At 39.6% G+C, this 18,551-nt stretch overlaps 2 protein-coding genes across 4 annotated transcripts in view; one reads left to right on the top strand and one right to left on the bottom strand.

Annotated features, from left to right (window-relative positions):
• LOC309435740 (GTPase KRas) overlaps window positions 1-8,282 on the top strand; it is a 53,494-nt gene extending 45,212 nt beyond the window's left edge. For all 3 annotated transcript variants that reach the window (XM_082044407.1, XM_082044404.1, XM_082044405.1), the window contains 7 exons: window positions 722-827; window positions 3,163-3,347; window positions 4,286-4,430; window positions 5,245-5,459; window positions 6,172-6,339; window positions 6,609-6,722; window positions 7,624-8,282. In XM_082044407.1, the coding sequence (XP_081900533.1) occupies window positions 722-827; window positions 3,163-3,347; window positions 4,286-4,430; window positions 5,245-5,459; window positions 6,172-6,339; window positions 6,609-6,722; window positions 7,624-7,899 (1,209 nt within the window). In that variant the 3' untranslated portion in view covers window positions 7,900-8,282. The remainder of the gene's footprint in view (window positions 1-721; window positions 828-3,162; window positions 3,348-4,285; window positions 4,431-5,244; window positions 5,460-6,171; window positions 6,340-6,608; window positions 6,723-7,623) is intronic.
• Window positions 7,911-18,551, bottom strand: part of IRAG2 (inositol 1,4,5-triphosphate receptor associated 2) — a gene marked incomplete at its 5' end in the record, with an annotated part of 38,689 nt that continues 28,048 nt past the window's right edge. Inside the window, 16 exon segments of the mRNA XM_082044394.1 lie at window positions 7,911-8,616; window positions 9,617-9,721; window positions 9,892-9,993; window positions 10,436-10,500; window positions 10,606-10,683; window positions 11,343-11,386; window positions 12,102-12,249; window positions 13,021-13,155; window positions 13,583-13,723; window positions 14,289-14,316; window positions 14,403-14,457; window positions 15,234-15,303; window positions 15,446-15,528; window positions 17,690-17,806; window positions 17,936-18,000; window positions 18,089-18,135. Of these exon segments, the coding sequence (XP_081900520.1) occupies window positions 8,373-8,616; window positions 9,617-9,721; window positions 9,892-9,993; window positions 10,436-10,500; window positions 10,606-10,683; window positions 11,343-11,386; window positions 12,102-12,249; window positions 13,021-13,155; window positions 13,583-13,723; window positions 14,289-14,316; window positions 14,403-14,457; window positions 15,234-15,303; window positions 15,446-15,528; window positions 17,690-17,806; window positions 17,936-18,000; window positions 18,089-18,135 (1,527 nt within the window). The 3' untranslated portion in view covers window positions 7,911-8,372.

The raw sequence follows: 18,551 nt of genomic DNA on the forward strand, positions 1-18,551 counted from the left end.
CTCCTCCTGTTTGGCTCTGCCTTGAGTTCTCCCACATTTATGTGCATAAACACTTTGTTCGCTTCACCTTCTGTCCTGTTTCAGGAGATGAATGTTCTTCCTGTGCACTGGCAGGCACAGCACAGGGCACAGGAGATGTCTCCACATGGATGACTCATACACCGAGCTGCAGTTTGTCTGTGCTGTGCAGTCTGCTGGGACCTGGAGGAATTAGTATCTGGGTTGGAAATTTGGCTGGAAATCAAGGGTAGTGTTTTGGAAATAGAGAAGATTATGAGAAAGGGAACAAATACCATGGGCAAGGCACAGGTTATCACTGCAAGTGGGGGTTCTGGCAGAGTTTCAGTACGGCTTTGGATTCAGCGTCGGCTTAAATTTTCTTTGTGTCACACTTCTAGCTGTAAAGTCAGCATAAACGTAATTTTTGAGTGCATACACTACTAAGAAGGTTAAGTGCTTGTATGGTACTTGCGGAGCTCGGGATGGAATTTGCTGTGGAAAAGAAGTAATTATTTTATGTTTATCTCTATGTGTCTTTAACCAAAACTCTTTTTGCTAGCTAGGTAGAAATTATTTTTCCCAAAACCTTAAACCTCTAGCAGGATCAGTGCAGATGTTGCTGGAGGAATGGGACTGTACTCCTTCTCTTTGGAGGTGCTACCCTCTTCTTTATTGTGTCTGTCTCTGACTAATGGAAAAATGTCTTTTGCTTTTTATATAGAGTACTGTCTCATTCAAAGAAAACAGCGATAGCCCAGCTGGTATAAATGAGACAACAGAGGAGGAAATTAGGAGGAAATCAGAAACCTCGGACATACCATCACAAGGTATTTGGTTAGTTTTTATGTGCAGCATTACAAAAGTACTTATTCTAAATATTTTGTTTTAAATATGGAAACATTGTGATACAGATCTCTGTGAATGGAACAAAGTTTATAAAAATATTAATGTTTTGATAACACTTGAGTTTTGTTGACATTACTTTCAATGATTGTTAAATGCAGGTAGAAAAAAAGGACAGATAGGAAAACAGATTTTGTCCCCACACTTATTTCAATTCATTTGTTATTTATGTTTATATTAATGTAGATGTTTATTACATTTATGTACACTTGTGTATTTTTATGCATATGTTTATGTATGTTTATGGGTGAGACACAGAATCTTTATGAATCCTCCAGGCTGTATGGTGAGACTTGACTTCCCCAGGAAAAAATGATTCAAATGCATGTAACGGTAGGCACTCGGGTAGTGTAGATATTGCTGAGTATTACTTAAATGTGTGCTTTAAATGAGATACATGCAGATACACTTTGCTAAGAAAGGGCCTAATTCTAAGAACGAAAACTGCTCATCTGTCCCACATAAGTTACAAATTTCTTCTCTGTTTTCGTGTCCTTTGGTTTAATGAGTGAGTTTTCTTGTAGCACTGTCTTAAATAGAACAACTGCACCCTATTCAACATAGTTTAGCTAAGCTGGACAGCCTTTTCCTTGTTCTAAAAACAAACCAAAAAATTAACAAACAAACAAACAAACAAAACCCCAACCCACTAAACCCAAAAATCTCCACCCCACAACACTGTCTGCTGAGCACAGTCCAAGCAGGCAGCTGTCAGACTAGACCCTGAAGACAGCCCAGACAAGGTGATTTTCAAGAGAATATAAAGAACTTAGGCTTCATTTGGAGGAATTTGCTATTTTATTTCAGTAAGACTTTGAAAATCCCTGCCATAGTTAGGTGAAATGTGTGTTCACAGGAGTGTACTAATTATACCTGAATGTCTTCAAGCTTATCTGCTTTATTAAGGAGAGAAGGCTTATGGAACTACGCTTTTGCTGGCATGCTAATGATTTGCAAAACCATTCAACCACTCTTCAGAGTAGAATTTGAAAGGACACTCAGTTACCACAAATGCAGTAAAACAGGCAGCCAGGTGAACGAGAGGGAAAAAATCAGGAACGCAACAACAGGGAAAAGAGCAAGAACTACTGCAGTTCTCTAAATTTAACTTCATTGTACCAGCCTTAAGAAGTTAATTTAGCTTGGGAGTATGAATAGTTTGGCTTAGAAGATACTTAAGTATTTTTGTATTATATTTAAAAAGCCAGTTAAAGTGCAACCTACCACTGTGGCTGGTAGTAAAATAGATTTACTTCCTGTAAATGTACTGATTGGAATAACTGCAAAAGGACATTATATTGTTGTGTGAATACAGTAGAATAAAACTTCTGCATAATGCAACTAAATCTGACGTTATAAAATTAACACTGTTTCCACTTGTTTTTAAAAAAATTGAAGACAATGTATAGATATTTGTCATTTTTTGAGATTGTCTCACTCTCTAAAAACAAATATCATAACGTGGTGGGTATTTAAACAGTATTGAACACTTTTTCTTTATCTCCACCAGTGGTAACTTCTGTTCTCCTTCTGTAATATCCAGTGCAATGTTTTATGTGGTCCTGTGGGTTTTTGGTTTTTTTTTGTTTATTTTTAAGAAAATATTTCTAGGCATTTTTGTCTGTGATATCGATGCCTTCTAATAACATTTTCCAATTAATTAAAACTTAAATGCATGCATATATGCAATATATACATAACTATGTGTGGAAAAATAGGAATTATCTTTGTTATCTGAAAATTGTTTCATGTTAAATCCCTCTTGCTCTTTGTAAGTATCTTCTGTCTTTCACCTTCAGCACATGACTTGTAGAACATCGTATCTTTTTATTTGCCTCATTTATTTTCATACAAATACAATCTTATTAAATCTGTCCAGAATCTACTGTATTTTGTACTTGTGAAATTTTTCTGTGATTGATGAAGTGACTCATATTGTCAGTAAAACCTTTTTCCTGTATAAAGCATTTTGAATTGACTACAAAGTTAGAGCAGAGATTAATCTGTTAAAAAGCTCAGTACCAAAACAAGAAGTGCTTTTCATTGTGCAACTGTCTTCTTTCTCCACATTTCAATTAATTGTTAAAACTTTTAGAGAACACCAGTAGATGGTGCTGAAATGCTGCAGAGTGTGAAGCACTTCAAGCACATGGGCTGTTTTATTTTGTGCAAAAGTGAAAAATAACAGGAGTGGGAAATCTCAGTGTCTTAATTTAAGCATCAAGTTAACTCAGGTTGTTTGCTTATTTTTTTTTTTAGTTCAGGATCCACTGCTACAGGAAGAGACGAATGAAAAAGAAGAGACTAATGGAAAAGAAGAGACAATAACCGATGAAAACATTGTTGATTTGCAGCAGTTTGTACCGGTGGGTGGTGTGTACCACATTGATGTGCTGCGGCTTCCACCTCAGGTCAAACAAATCAATGACTGGAGCATGGTGGAGGTAAGTGAGGCGGCAGCTTCCACCCCATGCAGTCCTCTTCCCTCTCATCCTTAAAGAGCTGTTCCTGAGATGTGTGTCACCACTGTACAGAAGCTGTGGACATGATTTCTTGAGCAGCAAACTAGAAAACCAAGTTTTCTAATCATTATTTAGTTATGCCTGGCCAACTTTTGGAGCAGCTAGAGGGAAGAGATCAGCCTGCAGGTAGAGAGGTGTGTGCTCTGTCAGTGCTCCTCGGTGTGGCTGGCACAGATTTTTGTGCTGGAAAATGCTCTTGGTCAAAGGAAAGCAAAGAGAGAAGTTCTTAGTTTTTCATGTGTGAAAGGAACACTTAAAGAAGGATGGTAGCAGAATTACCGCCAATTCAGTTCCAGGCTCTGCAGGGTATTTCAGGACTATAGCCAATGTGTTCTAGTTTTACCACTAGGGGAGCCTGCTGCAGCACTAACCAACATCAGAGTTTTTGCTGTGAAGCTGAAAACCTTTAATAAGTGGAATTCCCATACAAAGGAAGTGGGACTGTGGGCAAATCAAGAGGCATGGGATCTTCATTCCCAGCCAAAACCTGTTACCAGTTGTGTGTGACTTCTTTCGCTCCCTTTGACACTGTGTGGGCAAAGTGCTTTTGCCTCTCAGGTACACTTGGTTGTTTTGGAGACAGTGGATCTATTAAAAAATGCCTCTGCCTGCTGTATGGTGCTGCCTTCAGGGTGCCATCAACAGCACGTGCAAGGTTCAGAGGCCTGTTGGTAGCCACCCTTCTGCTGTCTTCAAGGAAATGTGCAGTACTAGCAAACCACTAACACTAATACATTTTAAACAGAGTGTCAGCAAACTCCGCAGGTGATTAAAAACAGGACTTGAAAACAACAAAAAAAAAGTAGGCTACTACATTTTCTAATAAAACTGTTATCTGTACTTGTCCCATCTTGCCAAAGTTACTTGATGTTGGATTGGAGGCATACCCATATCCCCCAGAAGAGGCTGAAGATGCCGCACAGCCACTGATAAAGATAACCCTTGGGCTTTCTGACAGTGTGATGTATTTCAAAGATCCTGTGATAGCCCGGTGGGATCCTGCAGGTATGAACTTAGGGCAGAAATTTATTTTAAGTTTGAATAATGGAATTTATACCTGAGTTTGACTGTTTCCGGAATCGAGCTATAAAGATAAGACACAATTCAGAGCCCAGAAATAATTTGGGGACGTCAGTGTTAATTGATTTAGGATTTAGCAGTTTGTTTTCGTTTTTTTTGTGGGTTTTTTTTTTTTTTCTTCCTATTTTGCTTCTGCATCATATCTAAGAGTAGATGATTGCTTGTTTAGGCTTTTTACTGTAGCTTTTTATTGTGAATGGAAAAACAATACATGCTGTTGAATAGGTACACCTGTATCACACAAATCAAATTTTGCTAGGGCGAAGACATGTGAAGTCCATTTTGAACCAAATTAGCGCCTACCTACATGTAGTAGTAGTAAAATATGAAAATTAAATCTTAGAAACCAAATAGGATATTATAATTAGATAATTACAAGATACCTCTGACTTTCATCAAAGAGCATAGAACCTATTAAAACAGTTCGACATTTGAAGTTACTCTTGAAAATGAGCTTGTGGACTGCTATGTAGCAAGTAAGACATGAGTTACATTAGTATTTATATTTCTTTTGAGATTGAGAAGCTTTTCTGTCAAAATTAGCCCAATCTTGTACTTAATTAAAATGAGGAAAATTTTTGCTTTTAATGAATTATCTTTATTTTATGCCTAATATTTTATCTTAACTGTGAATATTGGTTAACCTAGGATGTCTTCACTAACTAATTCTTCCCCAGCATATATCACAAGCAGAAGCTTTACATATACATCGTAGTATTTTTGCATCCCTTTTGTAAAGGCCAACAGTGGAGAACTGATGGCATCAGCAACATAACATATGAAACCCAAGAAAGGAGCGTCACCTTTGCGATGAGTGCCTTTTATACAGTAGCACTTCTCCAGGATGCTCATCTCAACATGCCCTATCAGGCATGGGAACTGCGACCTGCTGGTGTGGATGAAGCAATACTTGTAGTTGCTGCAGTCTTTGCGACAATTCGGATACGCATTAAGGTACTGTAAATATTTTTTGTTTTGTTTTGTTTTTTTAATAAACCAACATTTGCAGATTTAAGAAAATAATTATATAGAGAGAATTTTACAGTATCCTTTATTAAGAGCTTGTGATGCTTCCACAAGAGCAATTTGAGTCTCACTCTGCACTGGTGAAAATGAGGGAGGATCTCTTCCTTTCCAAGCATTGTAGGGAACAGTACTGGTGATTTAATTAGAGTTATTTTCTGTGATCTGGTCAGAAGAAAACATCTGTATAACTGTTCTGCAAATTCCAGTAAGTGCTTTGATATTGACACTACCTTGCTGAATTCAAGACTTGCACAAGCTAGAGACACAAATTGTTCCCCTCTCCTCCCAGCTATACCAAGAGAAATAAAAGCATTTCAAGCAGCCTACAACTACTGCTACTTGTTCCTTCTAAAGGCTCAAATTACACATGATTATCCATGTGGTCATTGCTGGATAAATCAGTAACAGACATGATTTTAAAAGAGTTTGTATAAGCATAAGCATGGGCCAGTAGAGGAGTGTCATTTCTGAAAACCTACAGAAAAGTGTCTTGCTCCAGGATATGTGAATGGAAGTTTACAGCCCAGCATTGTGGATAATGTATGCAATATCTAGAGGAGCAAAGATATTAATATTTGATGCCTAAAGCAGAAAATAGCTTTCGTGACTAGTAAGTTGCTGTCACTGGTTTGTACAACAGGGTAATCAGTGTATGTTGTCTTCAGTAGTGGTGGAAAAGAAGAATGTGCTTTCCCACATCACAGGAAAATGGATAAGTCCAGTTGACCTAAGAGCAGTTTTGAAAAAAGCGGGTGTGAATATTTTCCCAGGAGAGTATTCTCACAAGTATGTCTCTGTGAGCCAGAAGGTGAGTGGATGTTTTTCCTGTTGTGTGTGTGGGTTTGTTTGTTTTGGTTTTTTTCTTCCTCCACCTGTTTTTCACTTGAGTATCAGTTTCTTGTATGAAGACCTGTTGTGCAGAATCAGGTGGCATGTATACAAGTGTGCTGCCAACTTAACCAGAGGATGTTGGTTAAAGCAAACTTTGTCTTACATTTGTATATCACAAGGAATTAGACTGAATTTTATATATATATATAAAAATTATTTTTTTTAACATGCACTTTTGCATTACAGGCTCCCCTAGCAGAAGTTAGGGCCTATCAACAGATGGCACTGGTTGCATCTGCTTTTGCTTTTGCCTGGAGCAAATGGAATCTAGAAGCGGGTCAAGAACAAGTAGTCTTCAAGGTTTGTGGATTTAGACTAAACTTCTACATGAACACAGCACAGAACTCTGGCACAGTTAATACACAGAAACAATTAACTTCTATAAGTTGTGGTCATCTCAAACATTGTGTTCAACCCCTGCCTATGCTTTTAGTGCAGCAGTTTTAAGATTTAGGGTTGACTACTTATTGTTTGGTGTGTGTCAGTAAGAGTTGAGAGCCAGCTTCTTTGCTCATGCATTTCTGAGGTCTGTGATGGGACACTAATGTGCAAGAATAGGTCAGCTATCAAGCCTTTAGCCAAAGCTGGGATGATGCCAATTTTATTTAAGTATCCTACTGTAGGGGTCCTCTGAATAGCAATTTGATCTGCAAGTTTCATAATTAATATTGGGAATTTCTTCTTGTCTATATGTCATTTCATTTGTTCCCTACTATGAAGGAGGGAACAAGCAATTTCAGCATTGATTTGGTTCTGTCTGTGAACCAAAGCACATGGGGCTAAAGCTGCTCCCAGGTAGAGAGAAAAATACTCCCAAGTTAGGGTTGTAGATACAGAACATGTTTAAGTCTTGAGATGCTCTCCCACCCTTTTGAGTTAATTGCACATGACATACTTATTCCCAGGACAAATTATGCCTGTTGCAGTTAGCTACTCTCTCCCTGTGAATCAGGAGCAGCAAGAAAGTTGGAGTGGTCAAACCTTGCATTTTACAGAGGCAAACGAGAAGGAAGATTTTAATGTTGGTACGGTACCCGCTACACAGTCTCTTAGGCACAGAGAGCCAATGCTGTGTTGGGAGTTCAAAACAGGACCTTCATTTTGTTTCTGATTATCATAGAATTTAGAATTTCATACTAAGAATTTATCCACTGTCAGTATCATGAGCTTCATCTTACAGCACCATTTTTTTCTGCAATAGGTAAGTGAGCACCTTAAAGCAGATTCTGTCAGTGACAATGACTGGTCTCTTTACCTGTTTAATGGTCAAAAAGCACAAAAGCTCAAGATCACTGAAACCAGTGAAGCTTTTTCAGAAGAGCTAGAAGAAGATTCAGAATTTCATTCCACACTCCTCCATATGCTTAAGGACTTTGCCAGCCAAGAAGCAATTGATAAAGTGGAAACAGCTAACTTCTTGTTTATTGATGTTGTGTATCAGCTACTACTTGCTACAAGGGTTTTAACATACTCTTAAACACTGCATGCTCTCCTTTAAAACTTTATTATCAAAGGCATTCAATAAAGTTACATTTCAAGTGCTGAATGGGAACAGCTTCAGTGACTAAAAGGGAAACATTTTATTTTTGTTAAAGCAAAGTAAGTTCTTTATTCTCTCATGACTAAACGATTTAAGTTACATTTATTATTAGCTATGTTCAAAATTGCTCTTTTCTTGTTAAACCTGAATGGAACTGGGACTCTTTTAGGTACTTAAAGATTACTTTTCTCAGAATGGGAAAAAAAATAAAAAACCCAAACAAACAAAAACAAACCACCACACAAAATATTTTTAAATTTCAAGTCATGCTTGAAAAAAGTCATCTCCCCAAAAAACACCCACAACCCAACAAAACAAACCCAGACATGTAACCTTAAATATATACTATCTCAGCTTCTCATACTGTCATCCAGAACTCAGAAGTACAACTACAGGAGTCAGAACCTTTGTTATACTGGGGGTGGCCCATTGTGTTGAAGTCCTGTATATGGCCACAACAGCTGCTGTAGTGAAGTCCAGGAGTCCCCAGTTCCTACAGGTGCGGCATCTGCTGGTCTCTGAAGAGATAGCCCAGTGAGGAAGCTTGTCAGAGCAGCAAGCAGGACGAGGATGGAAACAGAAACCCAGAGAGTTTTGTTAGCGTTGGAAAAGGAAGCCTTGAAATGGGATGCCCACGATGACATCAAATTGCACCTGCACAGAGGAGTTATGGATCAGTTCAGTTTTTCTTCAAAACTTGGAAGCCCTCCTCTCACCCCACTCCCCAACTCCCAAAACCCCTAAAGCAAACTAGATTCCACAAACTTAGATCCTCAACTATCAAAAGTGACAAGGTTGTTACTGCACTGGGAGCTCTGTAGAGTGGTAAGTTATGTTCTGGGTTTAAAATGCAAGCTTCAGTAAGCAAGTTCTCATATAAGCTGTTTAAGTGAGTGACCTGACCCATGAGCCCACCTTGTTTCTGAAAGCACTGAGAAGTACTGACCTTGTTTTTCTTGTTTTCGAAGGCTTTGGTGCCTTCCTTGGGGTTAGGGAAAGTCTTACCGTCACTCACTATCGAAATCCTAGACCTCTCATGTCATTGGGTACCTCTATCCTTTATCAAACAATAGAAATAAGCTTTTATTCCTTGCAGTCTTCCTAGTTTTACACACTCGCTTAACTGTCTTGTCTCCCTCTTGATTGGGAATGCTCACGGTGGAGGCTTAGTGTAGGAGACCCATTTGGAATAAGCAGTTTCTCTACAGCGACACAGCAGAGCTTTCCAAGGGATACATGTTTGGAAATGACAGCACTCGCTCTTCCTTCGCTTGAGTTATCCAGAGAAATTAGCTCAAATACTCTGGAGTTACTCTCAACAACTACACATCTCAGCATGTGCCAAAGCTGCTGCTAAGTTTTGCACAGGCCTCAAATCCTTGATCATGTTTACAGGGGCAAAGGTTGGCATGACCTAGTAGCCAGCTGTAACAGCTGTCACAGGTTAACCAGTAGAGGTGGGATCATACATAACTTTTTTAGTATTAGTAATGAATTCCTGGTGGGATGAGTCTTCAACCCCCAAGATTATCCATTCCCAATTGCTTTGTGTAAGAAGTCAGCATTAACTACCAAACCAAAGCTACAGCTTTGCTTTTCCCATGTTCACCCCCCTAAATGTTGCTTTACCCCACAACAACGTGAGAAAACTTACGCTGACTTTAGGTTCCATTTTGATGAATATTTTCCTTTTTCAGAGATACTTTCCTTCCTTGATGGTTCTTCTTGTACTTCAGCAGGTGATTCTGACTGCTCATTTCTGTAAGCAAGCATCAAGAGTTCCAAAGCTTTTCCATCAGTTTGACAGAGCTCGCAGTAGCTTGACTTAATAGCCCTGATCAGGTGGTGCCCAATTAAAAGTTCATTAAAAAACAAACCAGTCAGTCCTGCACACACACCTCAGAATTCCGAGATTGCTGGTGAACTTACTTTGCTTCATCATGTTTATCTTCATAGTCTGCCCAGGCATACGTGCTAACGAACCGCTGTAGTGAAGGACGCTTCTCATTTTGCTTTGCTCCCAGTCGCCCCCTGTCATGTTTTAAAGACATGCCTTAATTTCCCCATCAGATTTATAACAGGAAACTAGAAATTCAGCAGCAGGCTACTCATTTGGGTAGGCCTCAGACAAATAAGTTTCAAAATCAGTTGCCTGAAATTAGGATTATTAAAAAAACAAAACAAAATAAACAAAACACAGATCCATCAATGCCAGCTGCCTAAATTTCATCTTTTAGTTCTAAAGCAAGAAAACAGAGGTAATTTTTTAAAAACATTCAATCTTTAATTAAAAAAAAAAAGAGCAGTAATAGTCACGAAGGCTTGTTTATCTATTGGAGCGTGTAAAACTAATATGAAAGGTTTTGCCTAGACATTATTAGACCTCAAGATGCTCCACAACCTGCTTAATGCAGGCACAGTTAGAGCTGCAAAATATTCGACCCTATTCAAAGACAAGCCCAAGTAACTTTACCAACTGCTTGATCTCCTGTTGAATTTATCACCACGTTCATCACCATCAGGTTCATGGAGCTGGGCCTAGAGAAAAAGTTTGACATGCTTAATGCACCAGCATTTTCCTCACTTCATCCCAGGCCAGTTTTGAGAAGGTGAAGCCCTCACCACCTGGGAACCCCCACTTACCAGTGGCAACCCAGTGCCTGCATTTCCAGTGCTCCTGGGCAGCGTTGCAATGCTAACTCTTCGAAGGGATGATGATGGCTATGCAAATAAAAGGCATTACTGACTCTACCAAGGAATGACTGGACTACTCACTGATTGCATAAAATACCACCTGTTTTTATACAAACTGTATAAATAAATGATACTTCACCTGAAGTGACACACAAAGAAGAGTCAAGCCATAAGCACAGCCCAAACCATGTCCTTACAAGCAACAGCTTTCCATATTAACTGCTTCCCCCCCGCCCAAGCATCTAAAGTGAGGCTGGCTACACAACTTCTGAAAAGAAAAAACAACAACAAAATTGAAGACATCTAAATTCTAGTGGTGTTCACAGGAATTCCTACAGTCAATGTGAATTGTTCCCATCTATTTTTTTCATCTCTGTGCTAAACCCTTCTTCTGTAGCCTCAACGACAGAACCGTGCATGAACAATATTTCTTAACCACTGCATGACAGCACAGATATTTTAGCTTCTGTGAACGCTTCATCTTTTAAGTGAAACCACATGCAGTTCCCTTGGGTTGGTGGGGTGACTGGAAATATATATCCTCGTGTTTGATGACATCGGCCCATCTTTGAGACAGAAAACCACCAAAGTCAAGCCAAGCATGTAGCAGGTCATCAGTGCATGACAAGGCAAAGAAAACAGACACACACACTTGAAATCTAATGTTAAGCTGTGAATGCCATTACCTTGAAGTTAAAAGAATTTGATAGCTTTTTATTCGTAGATTCATCTGTAAAGAGATCAAACATCAGAAACGCTTACAGGAATGCAATGAGCTTCATTTGCAACTAAAGGTCTGACTTTTCGCACTGCCTGGTTAAGCAAAGAGCGTATCAGAGTATCCTCAGCAGAAGATATTTCAGGAAAAAGCTTTCCATTCATTAGGTAAGTTCATAATATTCGTGCATTATACACCCTCTACAAGCATCAATTTCTATTGCTATCACTAAACGTGCTCTTCTATTAGAGGCAGTGTCCTCTTACAGGACAATCTTTTACAGCCAGGAAGGACCAGCCTGTGATTCAGAAGACTCCTGGGAGGGTTTTACTAGTGTGCAAGACTGCCCTTTCTGTTTTTAAAACACACTATTTTTTCAGCAGAATTTAATCCTTTTCTGGCAAAGCCACAAGTGCACAGCATCATGTGAAAAACCTGACCTCTGTACCATCTGCTTAGAGGGGGAAATTCAGAGCACCTGTGCTTCAGGAGTCTATACTTCATATTTAGAAAAGAGCAGGAAGCCTCTGTTGATTCATCACAATTTACATACAAATTTAGTTTCAGAGAGTTGTTTCTAATATTGTTAGTAAATTGGTATTTTCCCCTCTTTTTTAGGAAAATAGATATGACAGTCATATAACCTCTCTACCTAATATGTTAAGCTTCAATTAGATAAGAGTTTATCTGACAGGTGCTAAAAAGAAGACAGACAAAGCAGTTTTACCTCGATCTCCAAGAGAACTAAAAGATCTCTCATTTTGGAGCAGGACCTGTTTCAGCTCCTCAAGTTCTGCGTGTTCTTTTGCATACATGCGCTTCAGGTTTTCCACGTGCTGAATCATTACTTCCACAGCCTTGCTGACACGACTCTCCTAACAGGGCAAGTGCAACAGCGTAAGAGAAAAACAGCAGCTCTTTGAGGAATCCCATCATGTTTATTTAGAGTTTAAGACTTAACCATCTGCTCTCATCTTGTGTCACTGTGATGCAGCATCCTCTCATTTTTCCTCCACCCTTTCAGAGTTTCAGTGCAACCCATCTCCCAACACATGCCCAGTTACACAGGTCTTGTTTCTCCGATGATTATGCTTATCTTCAAACAGCCTTCATTTCAGAGTCCTCATCTCCTCTGCTCTACAGTCTCAGCTGCCACCAGGCATTTGCTTGTATTGCCAGGTCATATTTTCATGCTGTTCTTTGGCATTATACACAATGACGCATAACATTTGAGCAGGTATTTTTATATTTCCACAGATTCAGCTTATTAGGAGCACTTTCCATAAGGCACATAATTACCATTAAAGCATCGAGACTATTGTTACCATATTACATCCTTGTGGTCTCTACTGTACACCTCCCTCTGATGCATTTTTTTTTATTTTGGTCCCCTTTTTTAATATGTTCTGTGTTTTTCTGCAATGTTAGGGCAATGTAGCTACTCTCACAGTGCCTGGGATCTCTTATAACACCACAAACAGAGAAGAGAAAGCCAGGACTAGGCTGTACTGGTCAGTCTGCATTACATACAGAAGATTCCCAAATCTAATTCTGAAATCAGAAGGCCAGCAAAGAGACATGGACATCCCTTTTAAATTTAGAAGCTTTTAACTTGGTACAAAACACATTTATATGGAAACTGTTACCTGATTAATAGCTCCCAACATCTCTGCTCTACTGGCAACTCGGGCTGCATACTGGCCAAGGAACTGCAAGCTTTTCTGCAGCTTCTTAATGATCTCCTGCGCTTGGTTATCTTCTTCACACAAAGGAACTAAAGCCTAAGAGGCATATTGGTAAGAAAAACAGTGTGAGCTGTTAGTGGCAAAAGAAGAGTGAACCCATCTGATGACCCTGAGCAGTTTGTGTCCAGGCCCACACAGTCACAAGATCAGCATCCAACATCCTAGATCAGCATAACTTGGTGCAGGCCTCTAGTGGGCAGAGACTGCAGCTTACTGAGCAGAGTCAGCTGGACACAAGCCTTCTTGCCCAATACCTGTGCAACAGAAAACTACCCATTGTCTGAGCACACAACACATCCAGATGAAGGCTATCCCTCAAATACGAAGTCCCTTAAGTAAGAATTTTGTTCAGATTTAGTTAAAATGTATTTCTCTTACACAAAACCTAAGAAAATCCATATTAAGAGAGATGCTTTCACAACAGCTCATCCCATCCACCCTACCAGCCTTGGCCAGCACTAACCTCTAACATCTTTAGAGCATTTGTGATCTCCTTTTTCAGATTTTCTTCAGCCAAGTCTCGAGACCTTTCTTCAAGCCTCACTCTCTTGTCCAAGGTAAACAAGTCACATTTAAAACCTAAAGACAACCTCAGAAATTCAGCCTGTTGTGGAAGAGGAAAAGATTTCAGAATAACCCAAGTGATGCAGAAGTTTTTAAAGATTTAGATGCTAACATGACATTTGGGACTATACTCCATGAACACAGTTACAGGCGAGATACAGAAGAGAAAGCAAACACAGCCCACTTCCTCAAAGCCAATTTTCCCATCTGTAGCGATGAGGAAAATAATCTGTAACCAGTATAGGTGTTATCTTGGAAGCACACAGCGTGCCATCTGTGCCTTTTGACAAGACCGTCTTAAAGCAGCACATTCTGCCTGGGAGGAGGTCACAGCTATGCTCTTTCATGCTTGCAAACAAAATGTTTTAGTAATGATAAATCTTCTGTTCAGTTTTACAGACCACCACCTTTCCCCATCCCATCCATTCAAAAATTTCCACTGGGATAGGAAAGACAGATTTCAGAAGCCTACTTATAGAAATATACCCAGTTTAAGCTACCCAGCATCATTCTTTTATATAGGACTAGATAACAATCAGAGCTTATCTACAAGATCTTTCTGTTGTCTGAGATACTTAAGGATACCACAAGCAGTCAATGCTTACCTCCACTTCTTTCTCATTTGGAGAGTCACTGTAGGATAAGAAGAAGCAACCATGTAACAGACTGCATATTTAAATTCATAACTGCAGGTGATCATTGAAAGTCAACACACTTACGGCTCATTTGGCTTTGATTTATCTCCTTTAATGCCACCTGCAGCGGGTGAACTCCCTGTGAAGTGAGAAAAACGTTCTCAAACAAAAGTGAAAAACAGCCTCCCAAAACCAGCTTGTGGAAGTCTTTGAAGCACCAACAGAAGCCACGATTAAAGCTTTCCAGTGTTAAGCTTTTGCCAATAAGAACAATTTGCGTGCCTCAGAGTATTAGTGTCGGTGAGAAAGCACAGCACTGTCACTTTAGTTGTTTAGTTGGCTTCAAGTGGCATTTAATTAATGTAACAATGGTTAATTATAGCTTTTGGTTTAACTTCCTAGCCTGTAGGTTCAGGATGTTACCTGATTTACTACCCATCATTAACTTTTAGTGAACTCCAAAGACAAAAGGTGAGGTGATTAGAAGAGCGGAGACGGCTCAGCACAGTTCAGTAGAAACATCACCCTGCTTATCTATATCACGTTTACCCAAACCCCCGAGCATAGAGGATGCTGCTTCAGAAATCTTTGGAGTGGGCAGGCATGCCAGAACTTGTTTCAAATATACCAGCTCCTTTGCAGCTCCCAAGAAATTTTACCTCCTGTCTAGAGGAAGGTGGAGCTGGTTAGTTCAGTATCTATAGAAAGCAGAGAAGCAGGTTTTGCATGGTAACATCTTCCCTCTCTCCAGTGCTAATCCATTTTGATCTGTAAATGGAGCTACTATTCCTTAAAACCAAGAAACCCTCAGAATTTGATGTGGGGCAGGCAGCTCTGCACCTCTTCACACGGTTCTTACACAAATGACCAAGGCTCCAGTGAGTTACATGTATGTGTTCAGCAAAAACCTCTTACCTTTCCTACTGGGAACAACAGCTGGTGCCTCCTCACTCTGCTCTTTATTATTTTTCTTTTCCTGGCCCACCTGCTAGAGGCATATCAGAGAGTAGTTATAGCAAAGGAGCAGCCACAACACCACTGGAAGGGCCCATCCCCTCTCTCCTGCAGTTTTTCTTTGTAGCTTCTCAGCCAAACCAATTCTGTTCCCCCATCACTAAGACTCTTACCGGGTCTTGCTTTAAAACATTTTGAAATGCAGTTTTGTGTTCTTCCATCCCGGGGCAGACTTTCTTCTCAGCTGGATCTGCCTCTGGGGAGAAACATTCCAGGAAACAAACTTAAGTATAAAAACAGAGCAAGCCTCCAACACCCAGCGTATTAGCCATGGACCAACAGGGTTAAAAGAAATTGCAATAAATGCCAAGAGAGGGCACTAAGAAGGAGAGGCAGAAGCAAACAACACTACAAAGATGTAAAAAGTGGTATGATGATTACATTTGGCTTGAAAAAAAAAAAAAAAAAGCCACTAAGTGTTACATGTCAACAAGCAAGATTATTACTCGTGATTGTAGTTGCTCTAGGTAAAGCTGAAAGAGTTGCAGTAATATTCCCTTCAATAAATGAATTTCATTATTTTACTATCACCATGGGGTTGGTTGTTTGCTATTTAAGGAGACAGTTTATAATTATTTTTTATTTGGAATTCTATAAGCATAGGAATATGTTAAATACAAACAAAACAAAAAACAGCAACAAAACCACCCAACCAAAAACCTAACAGGCATAAACAGGTGAAATGATGTGAGCATTAATAATTATCTTCTTTCATGTTACAGAATACAAGATTAAGGAATAGATGCTACTTTCAGCTGCTCTTACAGAGGAGCCTGATCATAACCAGGTTGTGCAGGGAATGCACACGGTTGTGGTATTTCAGGTATCCACAAGCTTCAATCATAGTCTGACACTTGGACTGTCCTTTGCACCCAAGAAATAAACTACCAGGGTGTGCTAGAGCCAACAAAAGAACTCTCTTTGCCAGAAGACAAGTGATAATGAACTAGTAAGTTCAGGAACTGATGATGCCAGCTCAAATGCCATGCAAACTTTCAAATGCTGCAATTTAGAAATGCTTTAAAGCTGACAAAAATAACCTCCAGAAAGACAGCTATTAAAAAGATTTAGAAAGGAAAATATTTAAGAAACTGAAGAAAGTCCGTCGTACTAGTTTCTTGTGTAGCAATGACTCTGGCAGCTATTTATACCTTTTCAGAACTGGTACCTTTTTTTTTTTTGGCTGTTTATACAGTCACACACCCCCACAAAGAGGCAAACCAAAGAAACGGAAAAATGAGCTTCAGAACTGAAGCGCCTTCTCTCTTCATCCTTCACATTAACAACTTCTGCTTAGCTCTCCCTTTTGTCCCTGCTGATTTTTGCAGGGGTGCTGCATATCTAACCTGGCTCCCAAGCACCCTTTGAGGCCATTGTGTGGTACTAGCAAAGACCAGAAGTGGAGACTCATTAATGTTTCCATTCTAATACTAGAAACACTTTCTATTCGGAGATGTACAACAGGCAGGAGGATCTCAGATTTTAAAGCTGTTTGGACTTCATGTGTTTTGCATATCTGTTTTGCATGTCTGTTTCCTCCTTGCCAAAGGCACCTAGACCACATATGAAAACTAACTGCAGAGGCAAATTAGTAGAAAGAAAATATATTTAAGCGAGGGGACTGAATTAGGTGTCAGGAAGATCGTGCTAAAGAAAGAAACAAAACCAATCAAGAAGTGACGACAAAGTCTTATGTTTAGGTAAAGGTTAAAAACAGTTACAAAGAAGCACCACATCCTGTGCTGCTTATTCAGATAACTTTTTTTTTTGATAGCTTAAATACACTGGGCACAGGTACTCCAGTTTTGTTTTGCTTTTAGTTTTTTAAGCAAAAGTACACCATCAGATCTGGTAAGAATAATTCTTCTGGATGTTAATGACCATAGTGAAAGACAGAACCATGCACAAAGGCCTCTATCCTCATCTCTCTTTTTGACCCATTCCAGCATCTTGTGTACCAGCCATCAGTTTTGAAAGAGAAGCAAGCGTTATTTAGTCTAACCATGTGTCACCAAACTTTTTAAAAAACATGAAAACATTCTCTCTCCTCCCACAATTGCCTGGGATTTAGTGCCCACACAATGTTCTGCCAGCTGAGCAAGTGTCAAGATTTCACTAAGTCACTTCATGTTTACTTCTTGGAGTGCTGTAAGTCACTGGCCACCTGTAAGTAGGTAAAGCCTTATTCCCGCTCCCAGCTTCAGGGAGGGCTGTGAGCACTTGCAGGTGAAAATATTTGCAAAAACATAAATTCACAAGTTATTTTTCTTACTCAGCTTCCTCACTTCAAAGCTGTGCTGGAAACAAGCCGTTTCCTCACTTGCGTGAGTGCCAGAGCGCTGCAGCGGTTACTGTACCTGACACAGGACCAGCCGGATCCTTATCATTGTTTTTCTCCATTGTTACAGAAGTCGCCACATCTTCCTCTTTTTCACGTGGGCACTTGGGTGATTTTTCCTCCATAACAAGGCAGCCTATAATGTCAGACAACAAAAGACAGAGCTCTTACTGTTCAGTAAATGCACTGACTAGAGCATGCCTATTCCCAAGGCTTTCAGCACAAAAAAAGATTCACCCATCTGCACCCCAAATTAAAGGCTTACCCGTTAGTGGCGCAGTGCTTTCCAAAGAGGATTGAAGGCCTTCTTGGGGTGAAGTTAAGTGATCACTGCCAAAACAACAATTCTTTCAGATACTCATTCATCCATAGTATACTATTTTGATAAGGGCTTTTAAAAGCTTGCACTAAACCTGACCTGGATGGGATCAGACTGGCTGGTAGTGTTGTCTCTGCGCAGCCAATCTTAATGGAAAGAGAGAAGAGTTAGTGGCAGGGAAAGGGTTGCCATGCAAGTAGCAAATTTGTATGTCAAAAGTTTTAATAATTCACCCAACTGTACCTAAATTATTTCAGCAGTGAAGAACTAGATGGTAAGTATGCAGATTGATCTGCTAGTCCAAAGCCACATACAGTATATTATCATCATAAGGAGCAATAACTATGTTTCCACAGAAATCTTCTCAGGAATATCATACTTAGAGATTTATTTTGGTTCCCAACTTCATGTTTTGCTTCTAACTCATGTTTTCAAATGACCAACATATGTGTTACCACACCACTGTTCTGTCTTAGTGCTGTGCATCAAAATATATCCATTTTCAAGGTCTTGACCTCAGACCCCACAAGTGAGGTGCACAGAGCTTCACGCAGCTATAGAT

Source organism: Streptopelia decaocto (genome assembly GCF_964273445.1).
Source record: "Streptopelia decaocto genome assembly, chromosome: 1".
Classification (NCBI taxonomy): Eukaryota; Metazoa; Chordata; class Aves; order Columbiformes; family Columbidae; genus Streptopelia; species Streptopelia decaocto.